General features: G+C 42.5%; 1 protein-coding gene across 9 annotated transcripts in view; it reads left to right on the forward strand.

The window, feature by feature from the left end:
- MOB3B (MOB kinase activator 3B) overlaps positions 1–15,637 on the forward strand; it is a 91,832-nt gene that overhangs the window by 63,138 nt on the left and 13,057 nt on the right. For 7 of the 9 annotated variants that reach the window (XR_003538239.1, XR_003538235.1, XR_003538237.1 and 4 more), the window contains one exon: positions 6,791–6,993. Coding sequence is in view for 2 of the 9 variants with exons in the window: in XM_027708088.1 (XP_027563889.1) it covers positions 6,791–6,993 (203 nt within the window). In the remaining 7 variants the exon portion in view is untranslated. Of the gene's footprint in view, positions 1–6,790; positions 6,994–15,637 lie in introns of those variants that run through there. The other 2 variants (XR_003538240.1, XR_003538241.1) reach the window with 1 other exon arrangement.

Here is a 15,637-nt window from a genome sequence, read left to right on the forward strand (position 1 = left end):
GATGAGATGCATCTGTGGGTGCTGAGGGAGCTGGCAGATGTTGTTGCTCTGCCACTCTTCATCATCTCTGAAAAATCATAGAGAACAGGAGAGATGCCTGATGGTTGGAGGAAGGCCAATGTCACTGCCATCTTCAAAAAGGGCAAGAAGGAGGACCTGGGAAACTACTGGCCAGTCAGCCTGACTTCTATCCCTGGAAAGGTGATGGAACAGCTCGTTCTGGAGGTCATAAACAAACATGTAGAAGAAAAGAAGGTTATCGGGAGTAGTCAGCGTCGGGAAAACTGTGGTCAGCAGGTTGAGGGATATGATCCCCCTGCCTCTGCTCAGCTCTAATGAGGCCACATCTGGAGTGCTGTGTCCAGTTCTGGCCTCCTCAGTGCAAGACAGACAAGAAGCTACTGAAGAGGCTGGTAGAGCACTGGAACAAGCTACCCAAGGATCTTGTGTAGTCTTTCTTTCTGAAGACATTTAAACCCACCTGGATGTCTTCCTGTGTAACCTGCTCTAAGTGACCCTGCCTTGGCAGTGTGATTGGACTAGATAATCTCCAGAGTTCCCTTCCAACCCTAACAGTTCTGTGATTCTGTGATCTGTCACCAGGGTGCACAAATGCAGCTTTTCTGCAGGAGGAGGCCATCCCTTAGTACAGCTCACACTCCCGAGAGGTATAGGCACAGTCATATTCTTTGTGGTTTTTACTGGTTATATGATGCCTATCTATGCCTCACTGTATTGTTTCCCAATTGCATATGTAATTTTGAGTTGAAGGAGCTTCTGCTGTGTGACTGAAACATTTGAAAGCTGCTCGCACGTTCTTGGGACATAATGGGGAGCTCTAGGGTTTTGAACACCAGGTTAACCAAAAGGACCCATTTGTTACTTTCTTCTCATATGGCAGCACTAGCTCAGCCTACGTATGAATCAAGGATGCCATTTCGCTAATTTAGAAATACTTTTTTTTAGCAAGTAGCAGCTAGCTCCAAAACTTCATAAACATCTTCATATTTCTTTGCCTTTTAATAACCATAAGGCAGAAATCTAGTTTGGTGGGCTTACATTCTATCTCTTCGGAATATCACCTTGCAGATAGTAAGGCAGTCAGTCTTTAAACTGGGTTCAAAAGGAGAATAGTATAAGACCAGGCTCACTAAAGATGAGCCTAGCGGCAGCACACCAGTGCTGGGGGTGAAATTGATAGCCCAACTGAAGTACATCTGCACCAATGCATACAGTATAGGCAACAAACAGGAGGAGCTGGAAACCACTGTGCAGCAGGAAAGCTATGATGTAGTCACCATCACAGAAATGTGGATGATTCATGACTGGAGCGCTGCAATGGATGGCTACAAGCTCTTCAGAAGGGACGGGCAAAGCAGGAGAGGTGGTGGGGTAGCACTGTACCTTAGAGAGTGTTTTGATTGTATTGAAATTGATGATGATGAAGATGACAAGGTTGAGTTCCTCTGGCTAAAGATCAGGGGAAAGGTCAGCAGAGAAGACGCCATAGTGGGAATCTGTTATGGACCACCAGAGCAGGAAAAACAGGCTGATGAGGCATTCTACAAGCAGCTGGCAGAAGACTTCACAGTTGCCAGTCCTTGGAGGCAATTCAGCTTGCCAGATGTCTGATGGAAATACAACACAACAGGGAGGAAGCAGTCCAGGAAATTCCTGGAGTATGTGGAAGACAACCTCCTAACGCAACTGGTAAATGAGCCTACCAGAGGAGGAGCCCTGCTAGGCCTGCTCTTTGTGAACAGAGAAGGACTAGTGGGTGATGTTGTGGTTGGTGGTCATCTTGGGCGTAGTGACCACAAAATGTTGGTTTTCAATACTGGGTGAAGTAAGGAGCGGCACCCGCAGAACTTCCACCTTAGACTTCCAGTAGGCAGACTTTGGCCTGTTTAGGAGGTTGATTGACAGAGTCACTTGGGAGTCAGTCCTGAAGGGCAAAGGAATTCAGGAAGCTGGATGTGCTTTAAAAAGAAATTAGTAAATATTCAGGATCAGGCTGTCCCTGTATGTAGAAAGGTGAGTCATCAGGGAGTTAGACCGGCCTGGTTTACCAGAGAACTTAGGCTGGAACTTAGGGGAAAAAAGAGAATCTCTTGTCTTTGGAAGGAGGGTCAGGTAACTTGGGAGGACTATAATGATGTTGTGAGGTCATGTAGGGAGAAGATTAGAAGGGCCAAAGCCCAGATAGAACTTGATCTGACCACTGCAGTTAAAAGCAATAAAAAAGGTTTCATTGGCAGCAAAAGGAAGCATGATCCGGGGAACTACAGGCCTGTCAGACTTACCTTGGTTCCAAGCAAGGTTATGGAAGAGATCATCCTGAGTGCCATTACATGGAATATGCAGGACACCAGGACAATCAAGACCAGTCAGCATGGATTTAGGAAAGGAAGGTCCTGCTTGACCAACCTGATCTCCTTCTGTGACAAGGTGACCCACTTAGTAGATGAGGGCAAGACTGTGAATATTGTCTATCTAGACTTCAGTAAAGCATCTGATACCATTTCCCATAGTATTCTCCTGGAAAAACTGGCTGCTCGTGGCTTGAATGGGTGGACTCTTTGGTGGGTAAAGAACTGCCTGAATAATTGGGTCCAGAAAGTTGTGGAGCTAAATCCAGTTGCCAGCCAGTCATTAGCAGTGTTCCCCAGGACTCAGTTTTGCAGCCAATCCTGCTTAACACCTTTATTGATGATCTGGGGATTGTTGATGATCATGGGGATTGAGTGCACCCTCAGTAAATTTGCAGATGACACTAAGTTGGGTGGGAGTGTTGATCTGCTTGAGTGTAGGAAGGCTCTGCAGAGGGACCTGGACAGACTCAATCAGTGGACAAAGGACAACTGCATGAGGTTCAATAAGGTGAAGTGCCAGGTCTTGCAGTCGGGTTACAACAACCCCCTGCAGCGCTACAGGCTGGGGGAGGAACGGCTGGAGAGCTGCTCAGCAGAAAGGGCCCTGGGGGTGCTGGTTGACAGCCGGCTCAATATGAGCCAACAGTGTGCCCACATGGCCGAGAAGGCCAATGATATCTTGGCCTGTATCAAGAACAGTGTGGCCAGCAGGATTAGGGAAGTGATCATCCCCCTGTACTTGGCACTGGTGAGGCCACACCTTGAGTACTGTGTCCAGTTCTGGACCGCTCACTTCAGCGAGGACATTTTAGTGCTGGAGCATGTCCAGCAAAGGGCAACAAGGCTTGTGAAGGGTCATTATGAGGAATGGCTCAGGGAACTGGGTTTGTTTAGTCTCAAGAAGAGGAGGCTCAGGGGGCATCTCATCATTCTCGACAACCCCCTGAAAGGAGGTTGTAGCCAGGTGGGGGCCAGTCTCTTCTGCCATGCTGCAGTAAGAGGACAAGAGGAAATGGCTTTAAACTGAGGAAGGGGACATTCAGATTAGATATTAGAAAAGAAATTTTGACTGGTTTGGTGGTCAGGCATTGGAATAAGTTGCCCAGGGAGGTGGTGGAGTCACCATCCCTGGAGGTGTTTAAGAGGCATCTGGATTCGGTGCTGGGTGATGTGTTTAGGAGTTTAGGGATTATAGTGGCAGGGCTGGGTGGACGGTTAGACTGGATGATCTTGAAGGTCTCTTTCAACTTCAGTGATTCTATGATTCTAAGGCAAAGGCTAATATGGCTGAGCTGAAGGACAGAGAACAGGCTCCTTAACAAGTTAAAAGATCTAAATTTAAGCTAGTCTGTTCCCAAGAGCCACTTGTAATAACTATGTTCTGTGGTTGATTTATTTATAACTATAGCAGTTGCAGTGGGAACAAAACATTAGGCCAAATTTTGACCTCAGAATATAAATCTAGAATCATTTTGCTCTGAATTTTTCAATTTTGATGACGTTACTTTGGATTCATTCTGTTGTAATTGAGGTCAGAATAACGTCTAGTTTTGAATGCAAAGAGCAGCAGAGTGTATGTTCAGTATAGGGCTGCAGCCACCTCCATATGCTCATTTGTACCTAGAGGCTGACCAGACACTGAGCCTCCTCTGTGTGCCAGGAACAGAGGGACAGCCTGACAGGCTCTCCAAGGCTGAGGAGTCTCACCACACAGCTACCAATTGCATTCAGTGATACTAGGAGAAAGTTTTTGACTTTTTAGGCCACTGTATCAGTTTGTAAATCAGATTTACAGGAAGGAGAGATGTCAGAGAGCCATTACTTGTTCTGATGTACCTAGGTGATATATTTGTGATAGTAGCAGTGTTTCACTGTTTATTTGAGAGTAAATGAAATAATTTTGCAAAATTGGAGAAATTCTGCCACAGCAAATGAAGCTACACAACATATTTGAAAACTTGATGCACATGAGGAGCAGTGGGAACACAGTGAGTTTATTATGCATCCTAGGCTGTTTTATACCACCTTTTTTTTTCTATGTGTTATTTACATGTCCTCAAATTCACTGCCTAACACATCTAAAAAGCTGTCAGATGAAAGTCCTCACTTGCAGCAGAAGCAGTGCCCTGGGGCCTGTACACTTACTGCCTGTAACTGTAGAGTGGGAACATGGGCTGCAGAGAAGTTAAAGAATTTGTCAACTTCGTTTATTCACCTTGTTTCAGTCGGTTAACACAGAAGTATGGATGTCTTTATTACAGGAACATTCTTCAGTAACAATTGTATGTCAGCCTGTAGAAGATAAAACTAATTATTCTCCATTTTTGGGTGATATCTGTTCTGGATCAGAAAATACAGTGCTTTCAAGAATTCTTTTCTCAATTCAGTGAACCAGCTTGCAGTGAAAAGTGCCAGCTATTCCCCTTCCCCGTTTTTTAAGACTTAATATTTTCTTGGGTATATTTTTAAATTTCTGGTTTGGGTTGATTTTACAAAAACATAAAGCAGGCTGCTGCTGTAATCATTCCTGAATTTAGCCATGCTCTGATGGCTGGAACGTGATCCTCCTGGGCTAATAAGCAACTAACTGGAGGTTCTGTTATGTTTTTGATAAACTGTGTTTATTTCACCCTTGGAAATAACAACAGTTGTTTGTTACAATCCAGGTGCTTGGCTAAGTGTGTGGAGCTGTGATTCAAATATTGCCAAGACATCTGTACATACAGTCATTTCTGTAGTTTAACCATGTCTCAGTTCATGTCTTGAGCATTCAGGCCTTCTCCTCTGTGACCTTCCATAATATCTTTAGCATTTAAATGAATGGATGTGATAACTAAAAGCAGACATTTCTTAAGAAGATAAAGTAGTTGTGCTTTAATAGATGTAGCTATTTTTCTGATCCCTGGCTTGTATATCAGGAATAAGAAGGGCTGCACTGCATTTCTAAAGCTTCTTGAAATTATTTCAGAAGGATTTCCCCTGGTGAACCCAATTCAAGCCAAAATCCCCAAGACATTTCCCAACATTATCTGCTCGTTAGGAATGGCAAATGTAGAGGCAGTTCAGGGATACACTGAACAGGACACTTCTGCAGTCTGATGTGCTTCCCCACTCACATACTAACAGACACACCAATGCTCAAATCCACAGGAGATATATCCTGTCACCTCCCTGGCCAGGAGTCCAAAATAAGGTGCATGTTTATGTCGATGGGACCCAGACTGGTTACAGCCACAGTTGATAATTTATGTCATCTGTGGTCAAAAATCTGTTTTCGATATGGAAATTCTCACTGTATGTTCTCACATCACCCTCAGTGGAACTGTGCAGTTTGTCCATTAATTCACCATTCCTATGAGTGCTGAGCAATATTTAACAGGAGACTAAAATGTGAAAACGAGAAAGCTTGCAGCTTGTTAATGTAGTATCTCCAACTTCTTTCTGCAAATAATAAATGTTTTTCTTGTTCAGAGCATGAGCTGGGCTTTTAGGGAGTAAAACCAGCTGGTTTGTTGCGAGGTTTATTTTTATTTTTTAAGAAGCAATAACTACATTTATGTGGTTCAAATCCAACTCGAACTATGACCAGAAAGTCAGGAGATGCTGCAACAAAGCAAAGCAGCAGTAGAGTTCTGAGCATGACACTGAAGTCATCATGTCTGAGGGACAATCATGGAAGATGAACCTTTAAGGTTTTTTGGAGACAGCTCAGTGGCATACAATACCATGCAAGATCAGTCTTTTATGAAGGGCAGTTCTGAAGGAATTATTGGTACTACTGTGGGTGCCTAGCTTTTTATTATTGCAGGTGCTTTGGAGTCTCCAGCTACGAAGCAGTTGAACTTCTAATGTGTTTTAGGACTGTTCTTGTGTCTCCTCAAAGAATTTTTCTTTTAAAGGAACAAGCAGATTGGTACATATAACTGGGAAGAAATTGAAAGCAAAGGAGTCTGTCCTTCAGTCAGTTATTTCAAATTTGTTATTAAATTTGATGCTGTGAAATGCCACTGTTAAGTAAGGTGAGCAGTGTCTCTTGCTTCTAGGAAGAGCTCTGTATGTATCAGCTTGGGGAACAGCCACCTCTTGATGTGAAGCCATTGATGTTAATGGGTTGGTGTGCACTGCAGTGAAAATCACATTTCTGAATGTTACGATACTGGATGTTCCTCCATTAAATTATGCAGGGAAATAAAGGACCAGTACCTGTTAGTCTTGATCCATTAAAGTTGCTTAAGTATTTGGTTATCTTTAGTCCTAGCTGTCCGATAAATGTGTGCATTAACAGACCTTCTGGATTGGAAAGGAGGCCTAGGAAGTCATACCCTAGTTTGCAGTTGAAAGCTCACACTTTGCTCCAAAGCTCCTGTCCTGTGAGGATGACAGGATTTTTATGACAACCCTGCCTTCTTTATTCACAGGTGTTCCCTTTCCAAAGAACTTCCTTCAGATCTGCAAGAAGATTCTCTGTCGGCTTTTTCGTGTGTTTGTTCATGTCTACATCCATCACTTTGACCGTATCATCCTCATGGGGGCTGAGGCCCACATCAATACCTGTTACAAGCACTTTTATTACTTCGTGACAGAGCTCAACCTCATAGACCGCAAAGAACTAGAGCCTTTGGTAAGTGTGGGTTTGGGGAAAAGCTCTTGGAAATTCTTCTCCTCCCTTCACTGAGTTTTTCTCACACTTGTTGCAGTGAGTTTCCTCTAAGAATAAAGTCTGTGGTTCAACACTGGAAATTTAAAGGGATGAACTCTGCCTCTGTACACAGACATGTTCCATCTGCTGCAGTATTTGTGTGAAGCTCAGTAAAAAGAGAAAAGTGTAATGTGTTTTGTGTGGAAAAGTACAAAATGGGAAATCCTGCCATTTGAAAACAGAAGTTCATTTGTCTTCTTCCTGAACTATATATTTAATATATAATTTTATTCTGTCTTTTTTCGTTGGTTGGTAGTAGCATGGCACTCATAGCAGTCACTTGAATGCATGTGAAGGGAATAGTTATCTAAAGGTGAATTGTGAGGGTTTTTTAATCTTTAAGTAGGTGTTTTTGAAGGTATTGTGTTAGCTCCAGAGTGCACACTGAATCTTAAGTGAGGCAGATGGAGTCAGACAAAGGTTCAGATAATTAGCAGTGTAACAAAACCAGACACTTCCTTGTGGACTGATATAGATTAAAATTAAATTCACTGCTTCCATAAGTAAGGCTCCAGAAATGGAACTGCTTATGCTAGTGCTTGCAAATGGAAGCAAAATAAAATAAAATAAAAATAAAAACAGAGAAGGAAAAGTAAGACATAATTCAGAAAGCAGTTTATGTTCAAATCCTCACTGTGGGCATTTAGCCAATTTTAGAAGGGATCAGGGAGCCTTTTCTCCATAGGTCAGAGTTTGGAAAATGCTGTGTTATAGAGTTTATTATGAGGTACTGGAAACAATGGGGGGTTTTTATTTTTTTTTTTTTACACAGAATCATAGAATAGCTGAGGTGTTGGCTGGCATTGTCGTCCAAATCCCTGCTCAGAGATGTGTCACCTAGAAAGGGCTGCCCAGGCCCACATCACATTTTCAGTCGTTCCACAGAAAGGCACACTGAAAGGACATGTATAGCATAGTTGATATGAAACAATTCTAAAAGTGTGGCAAAGTGATGTTTGCCTGTGTTTCTGCAGGAACTGGAGCTGTTGCAGGTGTGGTTCTTGTATATGCTTATGCTGACTGGAGGAGTGCCTGTGAAGTGAGATAGAATGGATCATCTTGGTTTCAACAGTTCACAAAGCCCACTGAAAGGCACTTCAATGTGGCTTGTATTGATAAGTTGAAATGTATCTATGGTTTCTTTCTACATAGGAGAATTTAATATGCCATCTAAGTATGTCCTAAGGGATAGAAGAAGGCCCTGCAAAAGAGAATTTCTCTGCCAGACTCGTGATCCTAAATTAGCTGTAGCTGTTAAACGCTGAGGCTGAATCACAAGCAAGATACAAAAGCAGGATATCTCAGAAATAGGAATAGAGGTGATCTTAAGGCTGATATAAGAACTTTGCTTGCTTGTAAAACAGAGAACATAAAAATTATTTAATGTTGCAGTTGGTGGTTAGCAGTAGTCCTGCACTAAGCTGACAGGTGAAGGTTTGGGGCCAGAGTGGTCCAGGAGGTGGGCCAAGTCCAGCTGCAGAGCAAGCTAGGAATGTACTCCACCTGTGCTTTCCCTTTGCATTCCAGCATTCCATCCCTTCACAAAATTATTCGTGGAATCATAATATGATGCATTATTATTGACTTTGCTGGGATGCACCATCTCCCAGAAAAATGTTTCACCTGCTTCCCTCTACCTGTCCTTGACTTGGGTGGGTGTCAGCAGTGCAGAAATGCAGAAAAAAACGAAGTCTGTATTTTTCTCTTCAGCTGAGCAGGGAGAAGGGAAGGAGTTATCAGACAAAGCAGACATTACAAATAATCTTGAGTTTTAATGTGGTGGTTGAGGACAACCTGCGGTCTGTCAGGTTCACTGTGACAGGAAATGAGCCCACATTATCTCCCTTAATTAGAAAATGGGCCAAGACATGATTAAATAAACAGACTGCCACATGCTTTAATAAATGGGAAGACAACTGATTTATCAACATAACTTTAAGAAGGGAGAATAATTGGGGAAGTTGGCGGTAGATGAATCATAATATTAGTCTGCAGGACTTATGCTCTATGTTTTAAATAGATTTTATCAGCCTTTTGCAACCAAGTGCAGTAGCTATAAAATGAAATGAAGCAAATAAATCAAACGGGGTTCTCCCTCCCATGTGGGAGTTGCATAACTTGTCCTTTCTGCAATGAAAGAGAAGGCTGTAGCTGAAAATGCTGCATGTCATTTTCCCATCCCCACCAGTATGTTAATTTGACAGATTCCTGACTTTTTCATGGAGTTGTTTTATGAGGGCGCAAAAAAGGAAAGTCACGTGGTCACTGACCCCAGAGGGGGTCCTGAGGGAAAAACACCTGTCAAATTGGTTAATTTAGGGAAAAAGAAGAAGTCTGAAAGCGTATCTGTCCTTTCCTGCAACTAACAGACAGAGAAGGGAGGACCATGAGAGCTCTCAGAAGACCTTTAAGGCATGCCTTCATGGGAAGGCTATCGGGAAACAAACTGTTTGGGCTTCAAGATGTGGCATCTGCTTTGTGCTGGCTCTCTGTGTAACCAGCTTTATTTTCCAGTGGCAGTAGTTCACCTTTAATTCACTTTTGAGCCTCTTCCCATGGCCAAAACTGCCTAGCATAGTGGTGCCTATTACCTCCATCCCACCCTCACTCTGTGTAGATGACTGCTTGTCAACTTGAAATATGGCACCTAAACATACTCTTTGGTGAGAATCCTTATGCAGCTGCCTCAGCACACAAATTTACTGTTCAAACAGTAGTGCAGCTACAGCAAATAATGGCCCTCTACTTCTTTCCTGTTATCTCTTTTCTCTATCAGCATATTTCATAGTATGTTGGACTTAAAGAGATATACCTTGTAACTTTAAAAGCACATCATGAGCAAAACAGTCTTAGTTTGTGGCATTTTACTTAATTTATTGCCGGTTAACAAAACTTTTGATTACAGATCTAGATATTGAGGAAAAAAACCCAATTAAACAAAAACACTTGGTGAAGAAACACTTTTCTTCCCCAGGCCCTAATTCAGTAAAAAACTCCTCCCTGCTTTTGGGTCTCAACTCACCTTGGTTTTGCTACACGTTACATTCAGCTACTCCTAATCCCTTTGGTGAGGTGAGGGGCAATGCAGGAGATGGGGGGATGTGTGTATTGCTTCCTTCTTCTTAGTTGTTTTCCCCCTCTCCAGCTTGGGTTTACTGTGGAATAAACAAGAGGAGCTAGAGACATGCACACGCCTGCAGGGCTATGCTCTTACTGGCATCAAGGAGACATGGTGGGATAGCTGCTATGACTGGAGTGTTGGAATGGAAGTACAGGCAGGGAAGATGAGAAGAGGGTGTCACCCTCTATGTCAGTGATGAATTTCAGTGCTTAGAGCATCACCTGGGGATGGATGAGAAGCTGAGCGAGATCTTATGGGTCAGGATTAAAGGGAGGGCAGGGGTTAAAGGGATGGCAGGGACAGGTGACATTACTGTGAGGGTAATGTCTACAGGCTGCCTGACCAGGAAGACCTCAGATGGGACTTCAACCACCCCAATACTTGTTGGAGAGGCAACACAGCAGGGTACAGGCAGCCAAGGAGGTTCCTGGAATGAGTTGAAAGCTTCCTTCTTCAGGTGATAGAGAAACCAACAAGGAGAGGTGCTATGCTGAACCTTGTTCTCGCCCAGAAAAGCCAGGATGTGAAGCTCAAGGGCATCCTGGGCTTCCATGACCATGAAATAGTGGAGATCAAGATCCTTCAGGCACAGAGGAGGGTGCACAGCAAGCTCACTACCATGGACTTCAGGAGAGCAGACTTTGGCCTCTTCAGGCCAAGATCCTTTGGGATCTTCTTGGTAGAGTACCACAGGATAAAGCCTTAGAGTAAGGAGAGGCATAAGAAATCTAGTTAACATTCAAAGATCACCTCCTCCGAGCTCTGGAGCAATGCATCCTGATGAAGAGAAAGTTGGGCAAAAATGCCAGGAGGCCTGCATGGATGAACAAGGAGCACCTGAACAAACTCTAATATAAGAAGCCTGAAGAAGGTGGAAGTAAGGACAGGGTAGTCCCCCGACAGGGGGGTTGTCCAAGCAGACAGGAATCACCCTTCAGGTGAGGAAAGCTAAAGTCCTAATAGAATTAAATCTGTCCAGGGACATCAAAGGCAGCAAGAAAAGCTTCTGTAGGTATGTTGGTGATAAAAAAAATATCAGGGGAAAATGTGGGCCCTCTCTGGAAGGAAATGGGAGACTTGATTACCCAGGACATGGTTAATCATGGTAGCCAGGAGAAGGCTGAGCTACTCAATGACTTTTTTTCCTCAGTCTTCGCCAAAAAGTTCTTCAGCCACACCACCCAAGTCACAGAAGGCAAAGGCAGGGACTGGGAGAATGAAGAATCACACGCTGTAGGAAAGCATCAGGTTTGAGGCCATCTATGGCACCTGAAGGTGCACAAATCCATGGAACCTGATGAGATACATCCATGGGTCCTAAGGAAACTGGTGAAACATGTGGCTAAGACACTTTCCATCATGTTTAAGAAGTTGTGGCAGTCTGATAAAGTTTCCACTGACAGGAAGAGGGGAATCATAACCCCTGTTTTTAAAAAGTGAAATAAAAAAGAACTGAGGAATTACAGGCCAGTCATTCTCACCTCTGGCAAGATCATGGAGCAGATCCTCCTGGGAACTGTGCTAATGCACATGGAAAACAGGGAGGTGATTGATGACAGCCAGCATGGCTTCATTAAGGGCAAATCATGCCTGATAAATTTAGTGGCCTTCTGCAACAGGGTTACAGATTTGGTGGATGAGGGAAGAGCAACTGACATCATCTACCTGGAGTTGGGCAAAGCATTTCACACCGTCCCCCACAACATTCTTCTCTCTGAGCTGGAGAGACATGGATTTGATAGGTGGACAAGTGCATAAGGAATTGGCTGGATGGTCACACTCAAAGTGTTGTGGTCAATGGCTCAACGTCCAAGTGGAGATCAGTGGTGAGTGCTGTTCCTCAGGGCTCAATTTTGTGACTGGCACTGTTTAACATCTTTGTCAGCATCATGGACAGCGGGATCCAGGGCACCCTCAGCAAGTTTGCTGATGACACCAAGTGGTCGTGTGTGTGTGGTGCAGTCAACATGCTGGAGAAAAGGGATGCCGTCCAGAGGGACCTTGACAGGCTTGCGAGGTGGGTCTGTGCACACCTTGTGGAGTTCACAAGGCCAAGTGTGAGGTCCGTCACCTGGTCAGGCCAGTCTTTTTTCTGTTTAATGAGTGTGGTGTCCTCTTACAGAGCAAAGTCTTCCTTTTGTGCACTTTGAGAAGTATCTAAAAACATATTGCAAATCAGTTTGTTTCCCAGCAGATTCCTACATAACTGGAAACTATTGATGATAGTGAAATTTTCCTCTGAGGACAGGGGTAATAGACAGCAGAATATGGCCATCTGATTTGCTTATCCTCCAGAAGTTGGTTTTTTTATATGTCACATCCTGTGAAGACACTGACATTTTTCTCAGAGGCAATTTTTATAAACAGTTTTTAATGAGAACAGAAAATATTAATTACACTTGAATGAGAAAAAATAGAAAAGTATATTACTTTTGTGTGCTGGTCTGCTAACTGTTGAAATGTTGATTTTATTTGGATGCAGAGACTATCAGCCATGGTAGCAACTGAATACTATTGGGGATGGAAGTGGTAACCATCAGTGGAACTGAGTGTATAAAAATGGTGAAGCTGGTAATTGCCTCCATGAGGATGGAGTTCATCTGCAGGATAAACAAGGACAGTAGGATTTTCTTGCCTTATTCTCCATTATTCTCAGTGTAAAATCCTCCATTCGTTTCTGATCACATTTTGGTGTAGTATTTGGAGCTGTTTGAAAGTAACTATCTCACAGAAGTCAGGACACCACATCAAGAAGTCTCTATTTTTACATGAGTTTCTCCAAGTCCCCTGTCTGTTTCAGGGTAGGCATGTGGTGCTCAGGTGAACACTTGAGAACTTCTCTTTTATGCTTTTTGCTTTGCCAGGGCTACAGAAAGGCATAAATATCAGTCCCCCAGCTCTGTCCCTGTGTCACTTCGCCTCTGTGCATGAGGCCCAATTAGCTGCTACTACACATCTAATTTACATCTTTTCACAAAATAATTAGCAGCTTTGCCGAGTCTTTGTCTATACCACAAAAAAATAAGTTTACTCATCAGGCAATTCTTTTCCAGAAATGCCATAGACATAGTAGAAATACTGTAAATGTAGCATGTCTGGCACTAGCCCCATCCAGTGCTCACAGTGGAAAACTCAGCAGTACCAGGTTTAACAAAACATGGCAAAGTACTGGTATTTTGACACAGGTGCACTCAGACGAAGCACAGCTGAGTGAAACAGGATGCTTAAATGAGACTTCATCTGCAAACTTTTCAAGCGTATGTTTAAAATGAAAGTATACCTTAGTCACTTGGTTTTTTTTTCAAATCACTGGTTTGTCTGCTTAGCTGGGTTTTTTATGTTGAAAATTAGAATTTGCACTTTTCCAATTCATTTTCTCCACGTGTCCACTGGCAGTCTTCATGTGTGAAGGTATCCACAAATCAGTAGAGTCTGAAATATAAATTATTTGTCAGTCAGCAGGGGATAGTTTTAGCTCAAAAGTACAGGAGAACTAGTTTAATTATAATCACTGTGTTCTTGTTTTCACTATCCTTTATAGCTACCCAGTTCTACTTCTATACTACTGCTCATTGCTGTCGAAGTACAGCCCTTCAGACCCTCTGAAGTGTCTTGTGTTACAGCACTTAGAAGAAGCAGAACAACAATAATATTAACATACTGTTTTAAAGATATCTCTGGCTTTTTATCCTTCTAGGTGTCTCGGTGTGTTGTGTCTCTGTCTGTCTGGCTTAAGCTTTAGGCTGGGAACATGTAAAGTTTAGTCTTGTTCAGAGTCATAGATGCTGCTCATGCTCCAGAAGGATAACTGATCATTGCCCAAATAATCTGTTTACAGATTCTGACCAAAAAATGTATCAGTGAAGCTTCTGTATGAAAAGCTTCTCCTTTTCTCATGCCTTGACCTTGGGGCATTCAGAGGGAGAAGCTGACAACTCCCTGCCACTCTGTTAAGAACAGATAAGCCCAACCTAAACAGCTCCTTCTGAAGAAGCTGGCACCCGACTTTACCCTCCTTTCTCTATTATGGCTTTGTCTATTCTCCCACAAAATTGCACATCATGCCGTCTACTAGGTGGAACTGAATAGCACCGTACAATACAAATAACTGAGTCAAAGGTTGTTTACCAGAGAGTGTGTGTGTGTGTGTGTGTGTGTGCGCGCGCGCTTTCAGTGGTTCTCTTTAGGCACATAATGTAGGCATACAACTATTCTAAAATTGTTCAAAATTCAGGTACTTCTTTGTTCACACCATTAATTTATCTAATAATTCAGTTTTCCTGCAAGGTTGCTGCTTATAGTTGCTTTATCATCACAAAATGGTAGAGTGACTGAGTATTTCTTCCGGTATTATCCAAATATAGATACACACTCACTAAACCAGTTTGAGGTATAATTTCTCTTTCTTCCCCTCTCCTGGTTGTTTGCTTAAGTAAAAGCATTCCTATTCAGGCAAGGCTTGTCACTAATGCCAACTAGAAAGCAGTATTTTTTTAATTCTAAAAAAAATCCAAGCAAAAACCAAAGAGCAAACAACAACAACAAAGAAACCAAGCATTCCCTGCCCCCAATCCAAATATGGTGATAATTTCCAACAGGATTTCTTTTGCATTGTACAAGTGAACAAGTGATGAGAATTTCTCAAGAAATGGATCTGATCACTAACTAAACAAGAAACCAGTCATAGCTAAATGCCTTCTTTCCCATGTCCTGCAACTAATTGGAGGGGAATTGAGAACTTAGGACTTAACATTGCTGAAAAGTAGAATTATCAACTTTGATGCTCAAAGAAAGCAGAGTCATAAAATGCACTGCTATGTCAGATTTTCTAGTGTATCATTTCTGACATACATGTTTTTATCACATCAGCTGCCTTGCCTGCACTGAACTCAAGACAGAGGGACTTTCCTAGTGACAATTTTCGATATGTCATCTGCTCATCAGAGGGATTGGAGTGATTCATTTTGATGCTCTAGATTAACCAACCTCTCTGCTGTCTGGTGCTTTGACACAGTTCTCTCTTTTGTGGGTACATAAGTACAGGTGTCTGTTGCTGGTAAGGAGGACACCACATAAGTCCTCTTTTAAAGTTTAGCTAATGACTGTAAATTATAGCCTTTTGAATGAAAAGGGCTTCTCCAAATGAATCTACATTTCACAGTTTGCAATAAACAGCAGCACATTTGTGCTTCAAAGAGATTATTAATACAAAGAAAAAAGGGTTGTAGTTAACAGTCCAGAATAAAGCAAGAACAGGAAGTTTTTCAAGAAACTTATCCCTACAAGTGTCTTCAGTGTTGCAAAACATGGAAGAAGCAGAAACTGTGAAACAACAACAGCTGATACTTTGCTCTTCTTTCTTTTTTCTTTTCCTTTCTTTTCTTTTTTCTTTTCCTTTCTTTTCTTTTCTTTTCTTTTCTTTTCTTTTCTTTTCTTTTCTTTTCT

Source organism: Neopelma chrysocephalum, unplaced genomic scaffold, assembly GCF_003984885.1.
Source record: "Neopelma chrysocephalum unplaced genomic scaffold, ASM398488v2 Primary Assembly neopelma1_95480, whole genome shotgun sequence".
NCBI lineage: Eukaryota > Metazoa > Chordata > Aves > Passeriformes > Pipridae > Neopelma > Neopelma chrysocephalum.